Genomic DNA, 20,288 nt, shown 5'->3' with positions numbered 1-20,288 from the left:
GAGCCAGCATAGCTGGAAGTTGAAGTCCATGAGTCATAAAAGAGCTGAGGTTGCCTACCCCTGCCGTATACCTAACTAGACCCAGGACACTACTCAAAGAGGAAGAGGCTCTGGGGAAATGACTCATCATCTTGGTTTCAGTATCTGGCAAGGATGAAAAACAGCAATTCCAGAGTCCAAAGGTTTTATGTCCAAAAGTTCAAACAAGGTTCTGAAAAACTAGTCATGTCAAACTAGCTTTACACCTAAAAAATCCCCTACATCATAGTAGACCTGGTTGTAGTCATTAAGTTAGGGTGTAACGTGCTTTTTTAATTTATGTGTTTCAGCTGAGCATGCTGCATACACAAAATCATTATAAACCACTCAGTCACCTGAACCATGAGATAGGCAGCAAATAAATTTGATCACTAAATAAATTTACAGCTTTTTTTATGAAGTAGATCCGGAAACAAACAAAATGCAGCAAAAAACAGGATGAAATTTTTTTTGGAAATATGTTTAGTTATTTATTGTGTAACTGTTTTAAACACAGCATTAAAATATTAATAAAAACCATTATTAAAAACATCCAGTTTATGCTTCACTGCTTTAACTACTGTCAACAAGGACACAAAACATACCAAAATGATTTTAAAAATCAAGTTAAGGACAGAATTAAGGATGGTGTTTTTCCCTTATATATTACAGGTGTCTCCTTTATAACACTCATATCATTATTATGTCAAAAATCTATTTCAGCAATATTTGTTTTAAAAAGTCTAGCCTCATTGTTGTAGCACTGAGATTTTTATAAATATCAAAGTAAACATTTTTATCCACTACTATTCACTTTCGGTTATCTCACACAAAGTTTTTCATGATGGATCAAAACTTTTTTTCCATTTGACTATCTGCATGCTCTACAAGCTGCATCATTTATTATACTGGTATTAATCTGTTTCATTGATATATCAAAATAATTTGTATCAATATTCAATGGACTTAATTGACAACTAGTCTCAGACTTTGATATGCTTAAACTTACTTGATTAGTCCAATGTATATATCAGAATGTTCTTGAGAAAAGGGAGGAACTATCACTATCTAGAAGGAGAAAACTACAGTGATAAATGGAAGTAATTATAACATTTTAATTCCTTCCATGTGTATTTTGGACTTCAATTCCCAAGTCAGTCTATGGCAGGGGTAGGCAACGTTGGCTCTTTTATGACTCGTGGACTTCAACTCCCAGAATTCCTGAGCCAGCCATGCTGGCTCAGGAATTCTGGGAGTTGAAGTCCACGAGTCATAAAAGAGCCAACGTTGACCCGTGGTCTATGGGAGGCTGAGGTCCAACACATCTAAAGGTACTAGGTTTCGGGATGTTTAAACATTGAGAAGGTGGAGAAATTACATACATAAAATTATCACTTTTAGCAGCATCATTTCCACACACTTCTGCAATTCTATCATCCAACTAAGTTCCAAGGTTTGGTGAACTACCTAATACAATGTATTAAAAATAAATCTTCAAAATGAATTCTTTGAAAGTTACAAAATAAAAAACACTGTCTTACTAATACATGGGTTTCCTTTGGCATGTGGTTTGAAAACGTTGGTTGATGTACATTTATGTCCAAGTGAAGTATCATGGCTTTCTTGAGAACAACCTGGACAAATGCAACAGATTTTTCCTAAATACATTCATAAGTGATTTTTTTAAAAAAAAAAAGTATATCAAAGAAACAAAAAGGCATCAATATTAAATTATTGTATGGCTCAGATACTTATGAATTGTCCTAGAAAAAAATGTGTAAGAAAATTCTAATTAGGGATCTTTGCAGAAGAAAATATATTACAATATGAAATCCAATTTGAATATTAGAAAAATGTATATAAACAATAATACTGAGATGGTTTATTGTGACATAGTAGGAAGATGTTCTTGGAACATATTCTTTTAAAAAATAAAATTTCATTGTAAAACTTAACTTATATAAACACTTCTATGTAAAACTGCAATGTTCAAAGTCATTAAAGAAGACATTCTTTACTTAGAGTTATTACTTGTACATAGCATGATCACCCCATCCATGGACAGAAGCATTCTTAAAGCAGAACTCCCACTATAGTAATCAATTTTTGTCCTATATTCTAGGAAGCTGGTTATCAATTAAGCTCTCCAGAAATAAAGCAATAGGAATATTTTCTAAAAATTATGTGGTTGTACAAGAAGCCTTAATTCAAATATTCAGTTTCACATTGTAAAAGTCAACACTGATAACCAGTTATTGCATATTGAGATATGCTCCGATATGAACAAACCTTAAAATCAAATTATCTGCATGAGTTTTTTCAAATGCTTTCTGTCCTTTTTTTCCTACCAGCTTTTCTATGATATAAGCCATGTTATCATTCAACACTGCCACCTTCTATTGGCTATTGTCTCAAATGACCATTCAAAGGGAATTGCTAATTTTCCAATTTTGGAGCTGCTGCTCCATTTAAACTGTTATCTTCATGAACATATGGTGCTTGGTTCCAACATTTCACCTTTGTTTAAACAATTTAATACAAATTCTTGGTTCCATTGTTTTTTTGGTGTTTTTTTTTACAAAGCAGACTCCCTAAGGTGTTCTTGGAAAAGACGGGGTTTGCCTTATAATCCATTCTGCATGAGGATTCACATGGTACAGGTCTAAAAGATATGTATCTGGATCCAGGCAATGTTCATCTGTTAGAAGGGGAAAACAGTTTGTTTAGTTTTAAAAATGAGCTATAAACCTGGCACTAGAGTTTATTTTATGCTTAGTCATTAGTTTCAAATGATTTCATAAACATTTTTCATGAAACATTATTCCTGGGTTACAAGTAAAGAATAGGAAGGTGGAAGATCCTATGAAGAGAATGTTTCTACTGTAGTTGTAAAGAGAAAATAGAGATGAATTAGGCTCATGACAGAACCAAACAGTCTGCTGAGCATAATGCTAAAAATGGACTTGTAGTAGCTGAAAACGTATTTGCCAAGTATGTCCCTGGGAAGCATTTTCATTCTCACCTGGCAGCTATCCTCTCTTTTTGATATGGAACAACTTATACTAGACACTATCTTATATAAGGTAAAGGTAAAGGTTCCCCCGCACATGCGTGCTAGTCGTTTCCAATTCTAGGGGCCGGTGCTCATCTCCGTTTTAAAGCTAAAGAGCCAGCGCTTGTCCGAGGACGTCTCCGTGGTCATGTGGCCAGCATGAGTAGATGCCAAAGGCGCACAGAACACTGTTACCTTCCCACCCTATTTTTCTACTTGCATTTTTACATGCTTTCAAACTGCTAGGTTGGCAGAATCTGGGACGAGTAACAGACACTCACTCTGTTATGCGGCACTCGGGATTCGACCCGCCAAACTGCCGACCTTCTGATCAAGCTCAGCGTCCTAATCCACTGAGCCACCACGTCGTATTTCACACATAATGCTAAATCAGGATTATGCTTTTGTCAGGTTGTAGGAACCAGACTATTTATTGTCTCTTACATTTGATCAAAAGGATTTTCTCTGAATGCCCAACCTGAACAATTCTCAGCAACTTCCATGCTGCTTTGTAACTGAGCAATGGTCAAAGCTGTCAATTCTTAGTTGCTGCTCACTGCCTATTTATTCCTTCAACAGTGGTTATTCTCCATTGCCAAATCTTATCCCCTGAAACTAGTAGCCCAGCCTCCCTTTGAACAAGAATTAGTGCAAGCAAGTAAAATTCACATACTTATGTTACCGCCAACTTCATAAAGTAGGAAGTTCATTGAATCCACTGAACCATTACTGCAAAACAAAGAAAAACAAAACAATATGCTTCAATGTTCAGCAAACAAAATACTGTTCTTATTAATCTAGATTTAAGTTTAGAGAAATCTGATTTTGAAAAGGTTAAAAAAACAAGTTAAAAAACTATTTAAAATATATCTTTTTAACAAATCCCAGTTAAAACTTTCTTTTAAAGGAATAATAATTTTATAATAAGATATAGTTTTTAAGCTAGAGAGACTGATAATAAATCTATATGTGGACAGAATTAATCCAAGGTACATGTGAATGCAGAAAGAGTTTTGATGCTGAGAATACCATGGAGAGTTCCCACCTACCCCCATCCCCACTGCCCCACACCTCCAAAATGAAGAAATGGATCACTGAACAAATCAGCTCTCTCTTGAGGCACAAATGATGAGACTCAAATGACCACACATTGGACACATTAGTCCAAGCTCTCTGGAGAAGTCCATAATTCTGAGAAAAGTGGAAGGAAAGAGCAAGACAGATGAACTCAATTACAGCAGCAACGGATATGCCATTGGAAGGCATGAAGGGCCAAGTTGGGGACAGAACATTGTGGAGAAGGTTTATGTGGTCACCAGGTCACCTACTTGATGGCACATAATCAGTCACATGTGAATAGCATGTAACTGACCTTGAAAATTACCACAGAAAGACAAGGGTTATAGATTCTAGAAAGTCTTTATATTTTATCTTTGTATAAGATTCTTCAGCCTGAGACATATTATCAATTTAATAAATTTCTACAATTTGACCATTGTAGGTAGAGATTATGAAAGTTGTGTACAACACATCTGTAGGGCAGATGCCAGAGAAAACTGCTCAAGAGAACAATAGTCTAGTGAAGACATTCCCTTCCTTCCCTTAACTCCTAGCAAAAGGCAACCTCAAGAAAAAAGGCTAAAAAAATCAATACCTATTGACAATATTTCAACTTAGCTCAACAGCCTGTTCAAGAGATACTTGAATGTGTTACAAACAAACTGCACTGCTCCTGGTGGAAAAGGTTTGCCATTAATAGAGCATTAAGTGCTAATGCCTTAAATCTATTGTGGCACACCCTTCCTTTTTTCCACTGTACAGGCATATATTTTATTTACTGAAGAAGACAAGAAAATTACTTCCTATGCATAGGGAACCTCTTATAAACAGAAATACAAATTATATCAGAAGATTTTCTAAGACAGCCACATGTTTGAGTCATAATGGTTAATCTGTGACTAATAAGTATTTTACTTATTGCTATATTTTAGCTGCTTTCAATTATCATAATTAGAAGAGTCAGATCTCTATAACACAGCACCAGAATAGAATTAACAGCATTATCCAGGTTGGGATTTGGCCCAAAAGGTTTTGTAATAATCAAGATTACAACAGAAACTATAAAGCATAAGAACCAGCTAACAAGCAAGGTCTCTAGAGACTGCATATTGATACTCTAAAAGCAACATTCACATGACAAAATACTTCTATGTGATGCCTGGTTCCTTGTTTCAAAATTATATTGCACTGAATGGGGGAGAGACAAGAAGGAAATCAGATTTGGCAGATAAATTAAACCTTTCTCATCCTAGCAGAAAATGCCTCTTTAGAAAGTTGGCTTTAGTACAGTCTTCATCTACTGATAATGTGAAAATTCTTTAAATCTATGTGGAAGTACCATGCTGACCTGGTCCCCTCTCAAAAAGGGAAACAGGGCAGAACTACATGAATAAGGGATCAGAGCTGAAGCTTAGACCTGGAAGTCCAATCTGCCCCCCTCTTCCACAACCACAAGATAGCAATAACAAACCACTTTTGTATTACTCCCAAGAAAATTACATGGTTATGAATTTGTAGATAACTACATGGATAAATCCTCAAACATCAGTGTGTTCAACAATAGATCAAATTCTCTCCATCCACCTTGGTCTGACACAGCTTCCCAACTAAAACATACAGCATTTTAATATCTGCACCTTAAGCATGCCATATTAAATGCAAAGTTATCTTTAGCAAAGATGTGACTTATATTTATTTTGCTCACTTTTAGTTTTGGGGGAAATGGCTTATGTCAACTACTTAAAGTAGGCCCAAGTCAAGAAACAAACACAGCAGCGATTTCAAGAATGCTACTTTAGTGTTGTAGGGTATATAAGAAAATATTTACAGCCTATCCCAAATTTTCATTACCCCTTTTTAAGGGAAACAAAATAAAGTCTCTTTTTCACACTTTCTACTTTCCCAGGACTAAGCAAACATTTCGCCTCTCCTACCTCCTTCTCAGGAGCAGACCTAAATTCCTCCAGATTGACTATATTTGTATGGGAGGGCAATTTTAAAAACAGAAAAGTGTTTTTCAAAGAGTGGCAATCTAATGCAACACATATTTGTTGGAATCTCTTCCTTCAAGGTAGAACCAGTCTGGTTGCCATGGATACTGACTATTAGTATCCTCTTGCATCTCTGCTGGGCCTCGTAGTCAAGAGATAGAAAGAGATGGTTTCAATACACCAGATATTAATCTGCAGAACCACACTTCCATTACTTTGGATTCTTTAACTAGGATTTTTTGTCAATTATAAGGCGAAGGGGAATTCTTTCAGTTACCAGTCCCTATGCAAGAGTGTTCTAATTTTTCATGGTAGTACATTATTCATAAAGATGTTTTTATCTTGAAATTAATTGTTTTTAATATTGTAATGTACAGATGCACTTAGTAGCTTAATATACATTCCCCAGAAAACACCTCCAAATTTGAAAAGTCAGAAACCAGTGTCCTATTAGGCTTACAGAGCTACTAACAGTAATGAAAAATCAATAAATCAAGTGCTCACTGAAACTCTTGGCATACTGTGATTGAGCTGACTTCTCTAGCCAATGAAAACACAGACACAGATATCTTTCCTTTAAATACTATTAAACTCAGTGTTCAAATTCCTCCTGTTTAATGTGTAGGTAAAAGCAAGTCATAACTATAACTTGGCTTAGGGTAAGGATTAGGTCCCTTCCAACAACAACAACATCATCATCATCATCATCATCATCATCATCATCATCATCATCATCATCTTCTTCTTCTTCTTCTTCTTCTTCTTCTTCTTGTTGTTGTTGTTGTTGTTGTTGTTGTTGTTGTTGTTGTTATTATTATTATTATTATTATTATTATTATTATTATTATTAACTGGAAACTATTACCATTTGATAATGTTGACTGTGCTGACAATATTCCAGCCATTCTGACCAAGGTTCTTCTGGAACTGTCTCAGAACATCAGCTACCTTTGTTCCATGAGTTAAGTGAACTTCCAGTGAGTCTTTTAAGAACAAGGAAGCCTGGATTTTGACAATTTTGCAAGGCTGAAAGAAAGGGACGGTAATAAAAGAGAGATGAAGAAAGAATCAAAAATAAATCCAAATGCTTGTAACAAGTGTGGAGGTATATTGAGTTAATCAGGGCTTAGAGTTATTCTTGCCTCCAAATATCTGCTGTGCCTACACCTCCAGACAGTAAGAGCAAAGGGCAAGATTGCCATAAAGCAGGGGTGTCAAAGTGCCATGCCCACCCCATTGCCAGCAATGGAAAAAAAGTTGCGATACGTCGTGACATGTCACGTGACGTTGCGAATTTGACACCCCTGCCATAAAGAAATAATGATTAAAACTACTATTTTCACATGTAAGAGAAGTGGTTTGAGTGCCTAGATCTGATAAAACAGGACTGCCCCCTTGTGTTTACATGAGGGAAAGACCTTTCTTTTCTTGAAGGATTTTTTTCAGAAAAAAACACAGCCCAATTTCTTTTTCATCATGCAAGAATCACATGAAAGAAACTGCTTTGCAAGATTTTCACATTCTTTTGCACATCAAAACTGAATGTACAGCCCAAAGCCTTTGAAAAGTCACTTCAGATGACAACAAAGTTGTGCATGATTGTAACAGTTAGGAGAAGTAATACTGTGGGGGCATCATTTCATTTGTGTACATGCCTTGAATGTACTATTAAATCAGCCTCTAAGTACTCCTTGATTTACGACCACAACTAGGATTAGAATTTCTATTGTCAATCACTGCGGTCATAGGTTAAGTCGTCATGTGATCAGACCTGAGTTTATGACCATTTTACTATGGTTCTAAATCAAGTCACATGATTGTTAAGTGCAAACCCATGTTAACCAATGGCATTTTTTTTTGCCGGAAACCAGCAACAAACGTCGCAAATTATCATCACTTAACCGCAAGGTAGTGCAACTAGTCATAAAGGTGAACCAGTTGCCTAGCATTCAATTTGCAATCGCGTTGTTTTCAAATTCAAATTTAGGTCATTACTGACTTTTTCAGAGTCTATAATTAATTCAAACTGTTATTAAGCAAATGATCATAAGTTGAGGACCACATACATGGAGTTAGAACAGATGGATTTCATTTCTACCTTTTCCAGCTCCCCCCCCCCCGTCCTCCAAAACATCCATGCTTAGAATTGGATGCTACATGCCAATATGAACAGATTCTCCCTATCACTTTCATTCACCAAAATTATTAGGGAGGATAGGTAGCTTTAGTCCCATTTATGATGTCCTAGATACAAAATGGCTGGACAGAGTCGATCTCACTCACTTCAACATTGTTCTTTTCTGTCTTTTCCTTGTCTGCATGAATCTTTTTTAACAGATTCTTGATCCTCCTGTCATAGAACTGATACTTCCAGCTGCTGTTCTCATTCAGTTTTCTTATTTGAGTTACCAAGAAAGAAGGAACCTAAAGCAAACATGAAAAATGACAAGTGTGCAAACTCTCAGTGATACAGTTCATTCACATGAGAAATCTCCAAGAAATCATTCTGAATTATCTCTTGAAGATGGGAGAAACAAACAACTAATGAGGTTTTTTTTTAAAATACGTTTAATTACATCTACTATCCATCCTTTACAAGTCCAATTGTATCAGCCATTTGGCATTGGAAATTTCTTGGTTGCTTGAAAATGATAGTTCTTAGATCGGAGTTATTTATACATGAAGAACGATGTTGAATCTAAATAATTGAATTTGTAAATACTCTTAGCATGAAATAGAAAGTGAAAAGAGGTTATTTTAAATACTAAAAGGATCATTTTAATCAACACTTTTCTCTTTATGGAAAAATATTACCTTAAGCTTTTTTGCTAATGATAATTTAAGAATGGTAAATAAAGTTTCCCCTAACTTACAGTCCAGAGCAAAGCTTGATAATGGATCATCATTCGAACAATATCTGCTGCTCCTTCTGCCAGCTGCTTCTCTTTTCCTTCTGGGATCTTGCTTGGCAAACTCTTGTGCATGAAGAGGTTTGGAGCAATCACTGTGGAAACATTCCAAAGGCTCATCTTGTTTTTCCTTTCTTTGGTAACTACGAGCTTAAGGAATTCCAGTAGTGCCTGAGAGAGGAGAGAATTATGTGATTCCAAAGAGACTGAATATTAAGGACTGCTTGCTGATGATACATATCTGCTGCCCAAATCTGCAAACTGAGTCGAGTGAGTTGTACAGTGTTGTAATCCTTCTAAAAAGTTATGGTAGAAATACTTTACGCATCAAAAATATTTTGATGTCTGGGCATTGAAGTCTTTAACTTGTACAAGTTAGCAGAAATTCCTAACACTTCTGCATTACTGATACCTTTAGAATTTCAAAGCACCTGCTATTTCCTAGCAGGCAGACACACTATTGAGGCACTGTTTTGAAGCTATCATAAAATTTTATTGCATTAAGTGTGTTAATGAGCCCATTCTTGGAAATAAATGTGCTCTGCAACACCAGAACTTCAGTTTACTTTTTCTTTTTCTTTTTTATTTTTAAAATCTCCATTTGATGGGGCATGGAGTCTAGCAGATACCAAAAAGTCCTCATCATTCTGGCAAAACAATGTCTGCTTTGTCATAAAGAATAGAAAGTGACGAAACAATTGAACAAAACAGCAACAAAAACTTGCATGCAAATTTGTGGAATTTTTAAAACAATTATGAACAATGGTCTCCTCCAACTCCTGAACTCTTAAGTACCCATCAAGCCGGTCAGTATACAAGGGTGGGGATGATGGGAATGGCATTCCCACAATATCTGAAGTAGTACTCATTGCCCATCTCTTTTAAAAGGAATCGCTTCCGTTCAATCCTATTATAACAATATCAATAAGAAAGTGGCTGGCTGGGGACTTCTAGGCATTGAAGTCTACGTATCTTCAAGCTGCCAAGGCTGAAAAAAAACAGACAGCCTAACATTGCAAACATAAGACTTTAACAGCCGGAGAAAATTGGGAATCTGAGACCTTTATGCCAAAAAGTAATGTACTGTACTACCAAGCTACAGCTTTTATTTAGTGATTTATTGCCACTTAAAATTATTCAAGTCATAGCTCCCTGGGTAGCATTTGCCTGATTACCTTCAGGGTGTTTCGGTTAGGTTCTGGTAAAATCAGTATGAGCAGATTGAGAGCCTGCAGCCTCTGTATCAAATCTGTGATATCTGTAGTAGGAGAAAACAATTGCATTCCTTCTGAGAATTAATCCTCAAAGACTCTGATTCTGAACAGCCAGTTGCTCCATTTCACGTATCTCATATGAAAAGCATTCAACGTGACCTATATAGAAAACTTAAGCCTAAGTGATAGGAAACTGCTACTATCATGGGGAACTACTGCAGTTATTCAAAAGTGTGCACAAACAACAGCGTTTTCTATGACTACTTCAATTGCACCATCTGAAAAAAAAATCATGCCAAGATGAGTTGCATCTTCTTCCAGAAAGCTGTAGGAAATTAAGTATAAGTAGAATCATAAGACTTAGAGCAGGCATGTCAAACTCGTGACGTCATGTGACATCATGCGACATATCACGACTTTTTCTCCATTGCCAGCAATGGGGTGGGTGTCGTTTTGGCATGACACATCCGGCCTGTGGGCCGGCAGTTTGACATGCCTGACTTAGAGCAAGTTAAGCAAGAGGGACATACACACGTACATGTGTGTATGTGTGTGCGTGCATGTGTGTGTGTCACAGAATGGGGGAAGATTTGTATTCCCAAAATGGCTTTACCATGGTGGGTGTGGACAGGCACAAAATATCCATTTATAAGAGTGTAAACTGATAGCTTATGCTCCACCATCTTATTTAACACTCCTACCAAGATAACCTTTATCATCCCAACTTTCTTTCTGAAGGTTAGGTGAGCCTCTTTTGAATACAGCTCTGGGCTGTAGTTTTTATTTTATTTTTTATTTCATTTTTATTTCCTTCTGCAGTTCAGAAGGAACTCTGAGCTTCCAATTCTTGGAAATTATTATGCTCAACACTACTGCTTTGTTTTGAGGCATATTATCACCCTTTTCAATTTTTATTTTTTAAAAAATCTAAGTGTACAATAAAATCAAGTGGAGCAAGGAATCTAGAAGGTAGCAGATGATGCACCTACTGCTATAGCTTATATAAAAGTTCTCCTTATGACTGAGCAAGAAAATAGATACAGACAGCTACAGAACGTGTCCAGCAACAGATCCATTACAGCCTAATGCCTTCCCCAACAAGGGAGGAGAGAAAGAATGAGTGCTGAAGGCTAGGAAACCTCTGCTTGGCCTAGCACTTACTCTGCACAGCTGCAAAGGCAGGCAAATATTCTGCTGTTAGAAGAGGTGTGGGTAACTCTCGAATAAATCTCTTCAGCAGACCGGAGACGTCATTTTGATGCACCTCATCCCAACGAAAGAAGCCAGTGTAGAACTCATTTTCCAGTTTTTGTTCCAAGCACTAATGCAAGGGGAAGAAAATGAAGAAAGGGAAAGAGAAACGAGATGCCTTGATGTTAAAAAGGCTTTAGAGCAGGGGACTCCAACCTCGGCAACTTTTAAGACTTGTGGACTTCAACTCTCAGAATTCCTCAGCCAGCAAACCTAGCTTAGGAATTCTGGGAGTTTAAAGTTAACAAGGTTGGAGACCCCTGCTTTAGAGTATTTGGTTAAAACAAGCCCATGGATGAAGGAGAGAGAAATGTGATCTGCATTAACAGCATGTCTGCCTTAAAATGCAACTACAGAAACAAACAATAGATGGATGGATCAACATTTAGAAGTGAAGAAAAACAGTAACTTAGCATTTTCCTAGTGACAAAGTACAGTACCACAGCTTACAAACTACATAACTGCTGCTAAGAGATGGAAAGCTAATTAGAATTCCAGTCCACATTGAATACATCACAATGATTTACTGCAGCAATAATAGAAAAGATTTTTTTAATGTCTCTGAATATAGCAAAAATGGCATTCTTTCTGCTTGCTGCTGCCACCCTCTGGTCAGGTGAGGAATACAAATTCTCAGAGCAATGAACTCCTTTTTGTTTTTAATCCAAGATGAAATAACAAATGTAAGCACGTTCTCCGATTGTATTAAATTGTGGTTTGTTTTACCTATTATTTGAAGTGGCTTTGCTTATATGTGACAGCTAACCATCCCTTATAAGTCAGATGACCGGCTTTGATAAGCTAATATCAAGACAAATACATTTAGGCTTAAAATAATGAATGAATGAGTTACTGTGAAATTGAGACTTCACTTTGTTGTGAACAGATAATAACATTTAATATTTTTTTTTACTTTTTAAGCCAATATAACCCCTGAGAAACCAGCATCTTTCTGACATCTTTGCATCTTACAGAAGATTCCAGAGCACTGCAAGATTGCAACTTTAATGGGAAACAGACATGATTATATACTTCTAAAATTCTGTATGATGTGCCAGACGTCTCAAGACTATACTTAAAGAATCACACAGAGCTAAGGCTTAACTACTGCTTGATAAGTGATCAAAGTGTACACTTTCTTCATGAACATAAGAACCAATGTGCTGTTTACTATATTGGATTCAAAAGAGACAAAGAGAAAATATTTCCTTTTTCTCATTAAGGTTTTTATTCTGGGAGACTATCATTTGCATCTCTGGATAGAATTCCTTACTCAGTTGAACAGCTAAAAACATGAGCAAGTATAGCAAGTCTTGTGCATCATATTTTTCCTCCTCTTCCACAGGCCTTAAAAATAAGGATACTAAGGCTACTGATGCATCATTTTTATAAAACGGCTTCCTAAACACTTAGCAGAGGTATTCTAAAGAACAATCTAGCAATCAGGAATTGCCTGATAGTCTACCAAAAACTATCCAGTAACCCACAGATGGACCGTGGTCTGCATTCTATTTACTTTTATTTAGATTTCATCTATGCTATTCTTCTATATACTGCAGATCAAATGTTCTCACGAAGATTGCCCAATAAATTTCAAAAGAATTCCAGAGGAAACTGAATTAAAAGCCATAGCAATGTACCTTAATGCGAGACTGGGATCCTGAAACTCTCAGGATTCCTTCTGTATCCAGCCCTTTCTTTTCCAAGCATGAAAGCAGCTGTGAAGCAAAAGAATAAATCATCATGAAAAAGCAACAATACTGCAGCTAAATTCAAAACACAGAAATGATAATAACAGAAGATATAAAATGAACTTACCGCTTGCAGAATCAGTGGAACCCTAGTGTTTGGAAGGAGCTTTTGATCATTTTCCAGCAAAGTGCCAAGTGCAACTCCAAAAAGTTTGTGGTCTGCAATGAAGGCAACTATATTTAAAACTATTTCATCCTCAAACAAAACAAAAACTTGAACAACTAAAGACAGCTTAGTAGGCCATAGGGAAAAACAACTGTACTTAAAACAGCAAGACCATAATGTGATTATGACGTCCACCAATTCAGCTTTCTCTTCTGGTTCTGTAGCTCTGCCTGCCATTCGCAGGTTGCCTGTTTCCTGATGGACTTTACCCTGGACTTGCCTCGAACCACCATGCAACAGGAGAGAAAATAACTTTGAGATTAACATCAACTGTGAAGGCTGGGAATGTACCAAAAAACAGCCACCACCCATGGACTATACTTCCGACTCAAGATAGAAGCTTTGTATGGGCAAGCAATATTATGAAAATATTGTGAATTTTGCACAATGACATATTCAAGAAGCAGAAAGAAAAAAGATTTAAGATCTAACCATAAGCTGCAATACCGATGAAGGCTGATAGAGACTAGACTCCAATTGAGCTGGCCCCTTGATGTGGTGGCAATAATGGCGAAGGTATGCTAGCAATACCACAGCAATGGTATAAGCAGAAGAATCATGGCTGCATTTATTACTGAATTGGCTAGCTAGTGAATATTGAAGCATGCAGAAGATGCAGCGTAGAGACTTGTTGAAGGCTCATTTCCTGGACAAGAAACCCTACTCAGGTGCCAGGAATCTCCCTGGTACAAAGGTTGAGGAGTTGGGACAGAGAAGCTGGACAGATATTTGGAATGTACTGAGGAACAGATAGACTGAATTTCTTTTCTCCCCTCATCTATGTACCCTAACCCCAATCACTCTCATAGAGCAATTCATCCTACAAAAATATGTTCTTGTTTTTTGAATAGGGCTCTGTTTCCCCCCCACCCCACCCCAAAATCAACTGTTATGTGATTTAGTCTCCAAAGATATCATAGTGACAATTCAAACAACCAAATGTGCAGATATATTGCATCTTCCAAAGCACAGTGGCAAGCAGTTTTCAAATAAGCTTTCCCATTTGTCATCTAGCAATTGTACCCTGTCTCCCTTCCCTGCAATTTCAGGAAACACACATTATAGGTACCATAGGAAAAAAAAGCAGGGGAGTGAAGAACAGTTTACCTGATGACTTTCGTTTAACTGCCTTGTTCCTCTTCAGCTCTAAGCCAACAATATCACAGAGTGCAGTTAGTTCAATGAGTGCTAGGGTAGGAATTTTCTTCATGTCCTGCAGAGACAGATCTTCTGTCCTGGTTACTCCCAGCCTTCCCTTGGGGATCTTAAACTTCTAAATCAAGGAATCAAAAGAGGGGAAATTAGTGTGACATCTTAGGGTCCATTTTGTAACTCTGAGAAAACTTTTTTTCAAAGTAATGAATAGATAAAAACTTAGAAAAAGGATGCGTAAAACTTGATTGCAACTCAGCTTCCTCTAGAACAGGCATGTTAAACTGCCGGCCCATGGGCCAGATGCGTCATGCCAAAACCACGCCCATCCCATTGCTGGCAATGGTGAAAGTCTTGATATGTCACGTGATGTCACATGACTCACGAGTTTGACATGCCTGTTCTAGAAGGTTGCAACGGCAACCTTGTAATAAAGTAAACCCAAAGATGCTTTTTCATGAGGCAACTGGACTTCCTTGTTTTTCTTCTTCTTTGAAGAAGTTTCGCTTCTGATCCAATAAGTTTCTTCAGCTCTGACTTGATGGTGGGGGAATGGAAGGATTTATACTCCTTGCAGACAGCTATCCAGTCAGACCTGAAAAAGCTTCTTGGATGAGAAGCGAAATGTCTTCAAAGAAAAACAAGAAACTCCACTTGCCTCATGAAAAAGTATCTTTGGGATAAGTATGACCTGGATGACTGAGAATCTCCACAGATAAAGTAATAAAGTTGCTTCCCCAACAAAATGGGGAGCAGATATTTTTCAGATATTTCTGTTGATGTCCTGAAGGATGTTTTGTGAATGAGAGTGGGGGCAGACACCTTCAGAAAGGCAAGCTACTACCATTCATTAATAGTCTCCCACTGGAAGTCCTGAAATCCTATTGATGACATTTTGCTATTCAGCCATCAAATTTCAGAGCTGTGGGAGTGAGTGTACACAAATGGGAATGCATTCAGCCCATGGGATGGTCAACCCTGGTTTGAAAACATTGGAAGCCTTACAGGTAAACAACTCTCTTCCTTTATTCTCCTGGATTCCCTCGGGAATGATCCTTTGAGGAGGATCGCAGCCTGCTCTGAATAGGCAACCTCAGTGCTGAATAATTCTTCTCTCACAGAATCTCTTAGTGGAGACTGAAAGTCCGGGAATTCCACTGGATCTAAAAGTAAAGAATTTTGAATGAAGAAAAGAACATAATAAAAAAGAAAAAAATTACACTTTTATCTACTGACTAAAATCAGTCTACAGAAATATGGATTGGCTTTTAAAATAAATGGATCCCAGGGTCCTAAAACCAAGAATCAATCAAATTTAAATAATCTAGGTTTTATTTCCAGAATAAAGATGTTAAATAAAAGCTTTGTATTAACATATAATCCCCAAGCTTTAGCTATGCCCTTTTCATTTCAACATCCAGTTGTCTTTGAAGGATTTCCATACTGTACATGCCGCTTGTGTGAATCAGTATTTTTAATGAAATTATTTTGTTCAATCAGTTGAGCTCACCCAATAATTTTATTTCCAATAAGTTTTGTCATATCCACATTATATATCACATAACATTTACTCTTAAGAATTCCAGCCAGATGTATGCATTCACTAAAGATGCAACAATTAACTAACGTCTGTGTGTTCCTACCTAGCTGGTTTTAGCTACTTCAATTCCTCATATATTTTTTAAATCCCATTTATATCCCACCCTTCTCTGAAGACTCGGGGCAGCTTACACTCTAAGCACAAATCAATGTGCTTAGCAATAGCCTTCATTCTATGTATATTATTATTATTAGGGCTTCCCCCCCAAGCGGCATTATTACAAAGTCAGCTTATTGCCCCCAAAAATCTGGGTCCTTTTTTATAACTTAAAAAAGCAGTATTATTTTGTGGGGAAGTGGGGGAGTTACAAGAGTACATTGTGAAGGAGAGGGCTAAGCCTTCTCCACTGGGATGTTGATGTGACCACTGTATTGGCTGGAATTCAAAAAATTCTAGAAGCTCAAACCTTGAGTGCTACAATCTCCTCCCTTGCTTTCCCCTCCTGCAAAACTGATATAAGTTTTCCATACCTGAACTTAATATACAGTATTGTTAATCAAGCTACGGTTATTTTAACTCATATGATAAATATGTTTGCAGGAGTAAAAATAAATTTATTTTATCTTGCATCTGACTCTTTCATTTAGCTGAGCCTGGCTGACCTCAACAAGCTAGGCAGCTTTTAAACTTCAGACTCTCTTAGTACTTGGATGAGAGGCAAATGACTTGTGCACTATTACCAAGAAAACCAAAGCATCCATACGATTATCACATTGCCAAGAATCAAGCTCCAATTTAAGACTTAATTATTTAACTGAAGCTTTCAGATCTTCAGTTTTGCAAATTTTAAATTCTTAGAAAAAGAAAAAAGGAAAAAAACAAGACTACTGAAATAAAAGAAAGTAATCACCACCAAAATATAAATAGGTTTTCTTTAAATGCAATGCGTGTAGTTTACATCAGAGAATTTTCTAGTCAGCCTGGTCGTTACTAAAGGCCCAGAATGGAGGTACTCACACTGTAAAGCTTGCATACATGCTACAATAAATGGGGATGACAGAACTTTAAAACAGAGGAAGAAATTTACAAGAAATTATGTCAGAAGAATCACCTTAAAATTCCTGCAAACGTGATGTCATATCACACTAGTTGGATAGTACCACACTAGTTAGTTACAAAACTATAGTCTGTGTATAAACACATGGGAAAACCCAGAGTTGGCAACAGCTGCATACTTTTATATTCCTAATTTCTATTGACAGCAATGCAATAATTTTCTTACATTTCTGAAGGTTGTTAGATGATGCAGACCTGCGGTGACGTCGATCCATTTCAGACTCCATCACTGGTTCAGTCTCCTAGGCAGAGAGTGCAAGAAAAGCAAGTAAATTCACATATCACATTAAACCATGGCTTGTTTTAAGCATGCATTCTAGCACATCAGTGGACTTTTTCATGTGTAAACTGCATAAGTAGCAAGTTTATTGTTTTGATTGCAGGCTATCCCAATACAGAATGTAAAAATAAAACAAATGAAAATGTTTTCAAAATGCAATATTTACAATAATTGTATTTTTTTAAAAAAAATTTAAAAGTCAAATATGTATAAAACACCTAGTTTTTACGAAGACTGATTCACATATTGCATTAAGCCAAATTTGAGATTAAAATACAACTTTGTCAGTACAACACAATGGAGATATCCCATCAAAATTGATTGTCAACCAATAATTAATCATTTCTAAGGAAGTTCATTAAATTTTATGAAAAAAAATGGATCTTGATGTGATTTCTGAAGCCCAGCAGGTGGCAGCATGTAGCTGACCTTAGCTGATTTCAAATATGATTTCATTTTTTCGAAGAACAGGATAGGAAAAATGCACACTTGAAAATTCTATCTTTTTACAGTTATCTAGGTACCATGGAGTGATGTCCTTCACTTCAGTTATTAAAAAAAATCATTCCAGTATATATTTGGGGGTTTTCAATTATTGTCTCAGTTGCCGTACCTGAAACAAAAATTAAGATTCACAGCTAAAACCCAGTTCATATTAAACTCCTGTTGTCAGGTTAATATAGTCAAAGGTCAGAAAGCAAATATTGCAGGCTCTAAGAGGTTTGCTCTGAGTCAGAAAAAAAAAATTTTTTCTTTAAATGAGAGCAACTGATCTGGGATACCATCATGGTTTTGGTTTAGTGCACAGCAAGGTTAACTGTTATGATGAGACAATAACAATTACTCAGTACAGGTAGTCCTTGACTTACAACCATTCGTTTAATGACTGTTCAAAGTTAAGTGACTTATGATCAGTTTTCATACTTATGAACCTTGGATGCCCAGCAAACCAGCATGTATTTACAGTGGTTGAAGTGTCCGGGATCCTGGGATTGTCATTTGCAACCTTCTTAGGGAGTTTCTGACAAGTAAAGTCAATGGGAAAGCCAGATTCGCTTAACAACCACATGATTCACTTAACAACTGCAATGATTCATTTAGCAGCCATGACAAAAGGTCATAAAATGGGGCACAACACTCTCAATGACTGTCTTGCTTAGCAATGGAACTTTGGGGCACAATTGTGGCCGTCGAGCACGTGTTAAAGAGGCTCGCACAGTCTCTCTCAGTTGAAAATTGACTGTTTGCCTGGGGTACAAACTTAAGAAAATTACTGAAATTGCTAACAAGGAAAATATCCTCCACATTTAATCAAGAAGCAGCAATTTGATGATTTTGACCACTCAAAAATTAGCACGTTTTTATGAAAACAACTTTATCTATGTTACACTTAAAACACCCATTCTGTAAAAAATATCTAAGTGAGATTAACTAATAGGACTGCAAAGTTTGATAAATTTAAAAAGAGGATAAAACGCAGACTTTTTTTTTTTTGAGGGATAATTCTAAATTGTTGGTGTTAGAAATTGGGAACATAAGAGCCGATGCAAAATGACCATGTAAAGGAACGTACCCCAGACTCAACTACTCCAAAAATGTCTCTGACATCACGGATAGGCTGCTTATTTTTCTTCCGCCGGGAGCGGGTATAAGTATCCAACCTTCGCTGCACAGCCGCGGCCTGAGTCTTGGTCAAAGTGGACAGCAGGACAATGTTGCTATTCTCTTCATGGTCCTCCATTAGGTCAGAGAGTCCTGCATCCTGCAGCCATTCAGCTTCAGCTTCCCCCTCTGAGAGGCAAGGAAGAATGGGAAAAGCAAGGTCAATAAATAGCATAGCATTTAACTATTCAAAGAATGGATTCACACAACATTATGAAGCCTGAATCTGAGTCTATGCTGTATTATTGGTTAATGGCTCATGCAACCTGAAAAGACAATGGCTAAATTGTCACAGCACCTGGAACTACAAACAACCCAATGCCTAGTCTAACATTCTGTGTTCTGTTCTTCAGTAATGGAATAATTCAAATAAATACAATTGTAAAAGCTAAACAAATGTATCTTTAACCAAAGATATCTTAAGAAGCTCCCATTAATTTCCCTGAATGATAGGGCTGAAAGGGCCCAATGGGCTTGCTTGTGAAAACTCTCAGTCCTATTTAAATAACCATCTATTTCCTTGAGTCAAGTCCTTCTAATTTATGAGGATTTCAAAACTGACATCCATGCAAAACAGATAAAGACAAGAATAGCACGTACAAGTTTCTTATATTCTATGCTCAGCATTTTCCCTTCATTTCTTTAGCTTTCTATGCTGAAAGCACATTGATTTGAGATGTCATCTATCTCAATTAGAAAACTAATTTTTAAAAAATTGTTTCTGGATAAATAAAGTTACTTTACAAGGATTTCCATCATATTCCTTACATATTTGATTATATTTGCAAAATCTTGTTTCTCCAATGCTTAGTTCAGTATTGTTCTTCTTTATGTATTTGTACATTTTTAATCCTAAAAAAATTCCTAGTGAGCTACTATACTTCAAGGCTAATGAGTTAATGCAATATTTGTTCCAAACAACACATTCCTATGTTGCACTGATATGCAGATGATGCCATTTCAAGTTATGAAATGTCTGCAAGCAAACAACGAAACTCAGAGAGCACCAGGAACTCCACAAGTGCATTGTTTACAACATTATTTTCTTGGTGTCTTTCACCTTTCTTCATAGATACACACAAAGAGCTATGAAAACCTTTTTTTTCATTTTGACACTGCATGAGTAA

At 36.7% G+C, this 20,288-nt stretch overlaps 1 protein-coding gene across 1 annotated transcript in view; it reads right to left on the bottom strand.

Annotated features, from left to right (window-relative positions):
• Positions 1–497: 497 nt before the first annotated feature.
• Positions 498–20,288, bottom strand: part of ARHGAP40 (Rho GTPase activating protein 40) — a 37,913-nt gene continuing 18,122 nt past the window's right edge. Inside the window, exons 3-15 of the mRNA XM_081322755.1 lie at positions 19,073–19,290; positions 17,386–17,461; positions 15,569–15,726; positions 14,519–14,684; positions 13,313–13,404; positions 13,135–13,212; positions 11,405–11,564; positions 10,205–10,287; positions 8,994–9,200; positions 8,404–8,544; positions 6,986–7,146; positions 3,744–3,799; positions 498–2,716 (exon numbers count right to left, since the gene is read on the bottom strand). Of these exons, the coding sequence (XP_081178881.1) occupies positions 2,610–2,716; positions 3,744–3,799; positions 6,986–7,146; positions 8,404–8,544; positions 8,994–9,200; positions 10,205–10,287; positions 11,405–11,564; positions 13,135–13,212; positions 13,313–13,404; positions 14,519–14,684; positions 15,569–15,726; positions 17,386–17,461; positions 19,073–19,290 (1,703 nt within the window). The 3' untranslated portion in view covers positions 498–2,609. The remainder of the gene's footprint in view (positions 2,717–3,743; positions 3,800–6,985; positions 7,147–8,403; positions 8,545–8,993; positions 9,201–10,204; positions 10,288–11,404; positions 11,565–13,134; positions 13,213–13,312; positions 13,405–14,518; positions 14,685–15,568; positions 15,727–17,385; positions 17,462–19,072; positions 19,291–20,288) is intronic.

The sequence above is a fragment of the Vipera berus genome (assembly GCF_964194415.1).
Source record: "Vipera berus genome assembly, chromosome: 3".
Classification (NCBI taxonomy): Eukaryota; Metazoa; Chordata; class Lepidosauria; order Squamata; family Viperidae; genus Vipera; species Vipera berus.
This window is presented reverse-complemented; position numbering and strand designations above follow the sequence as displayed.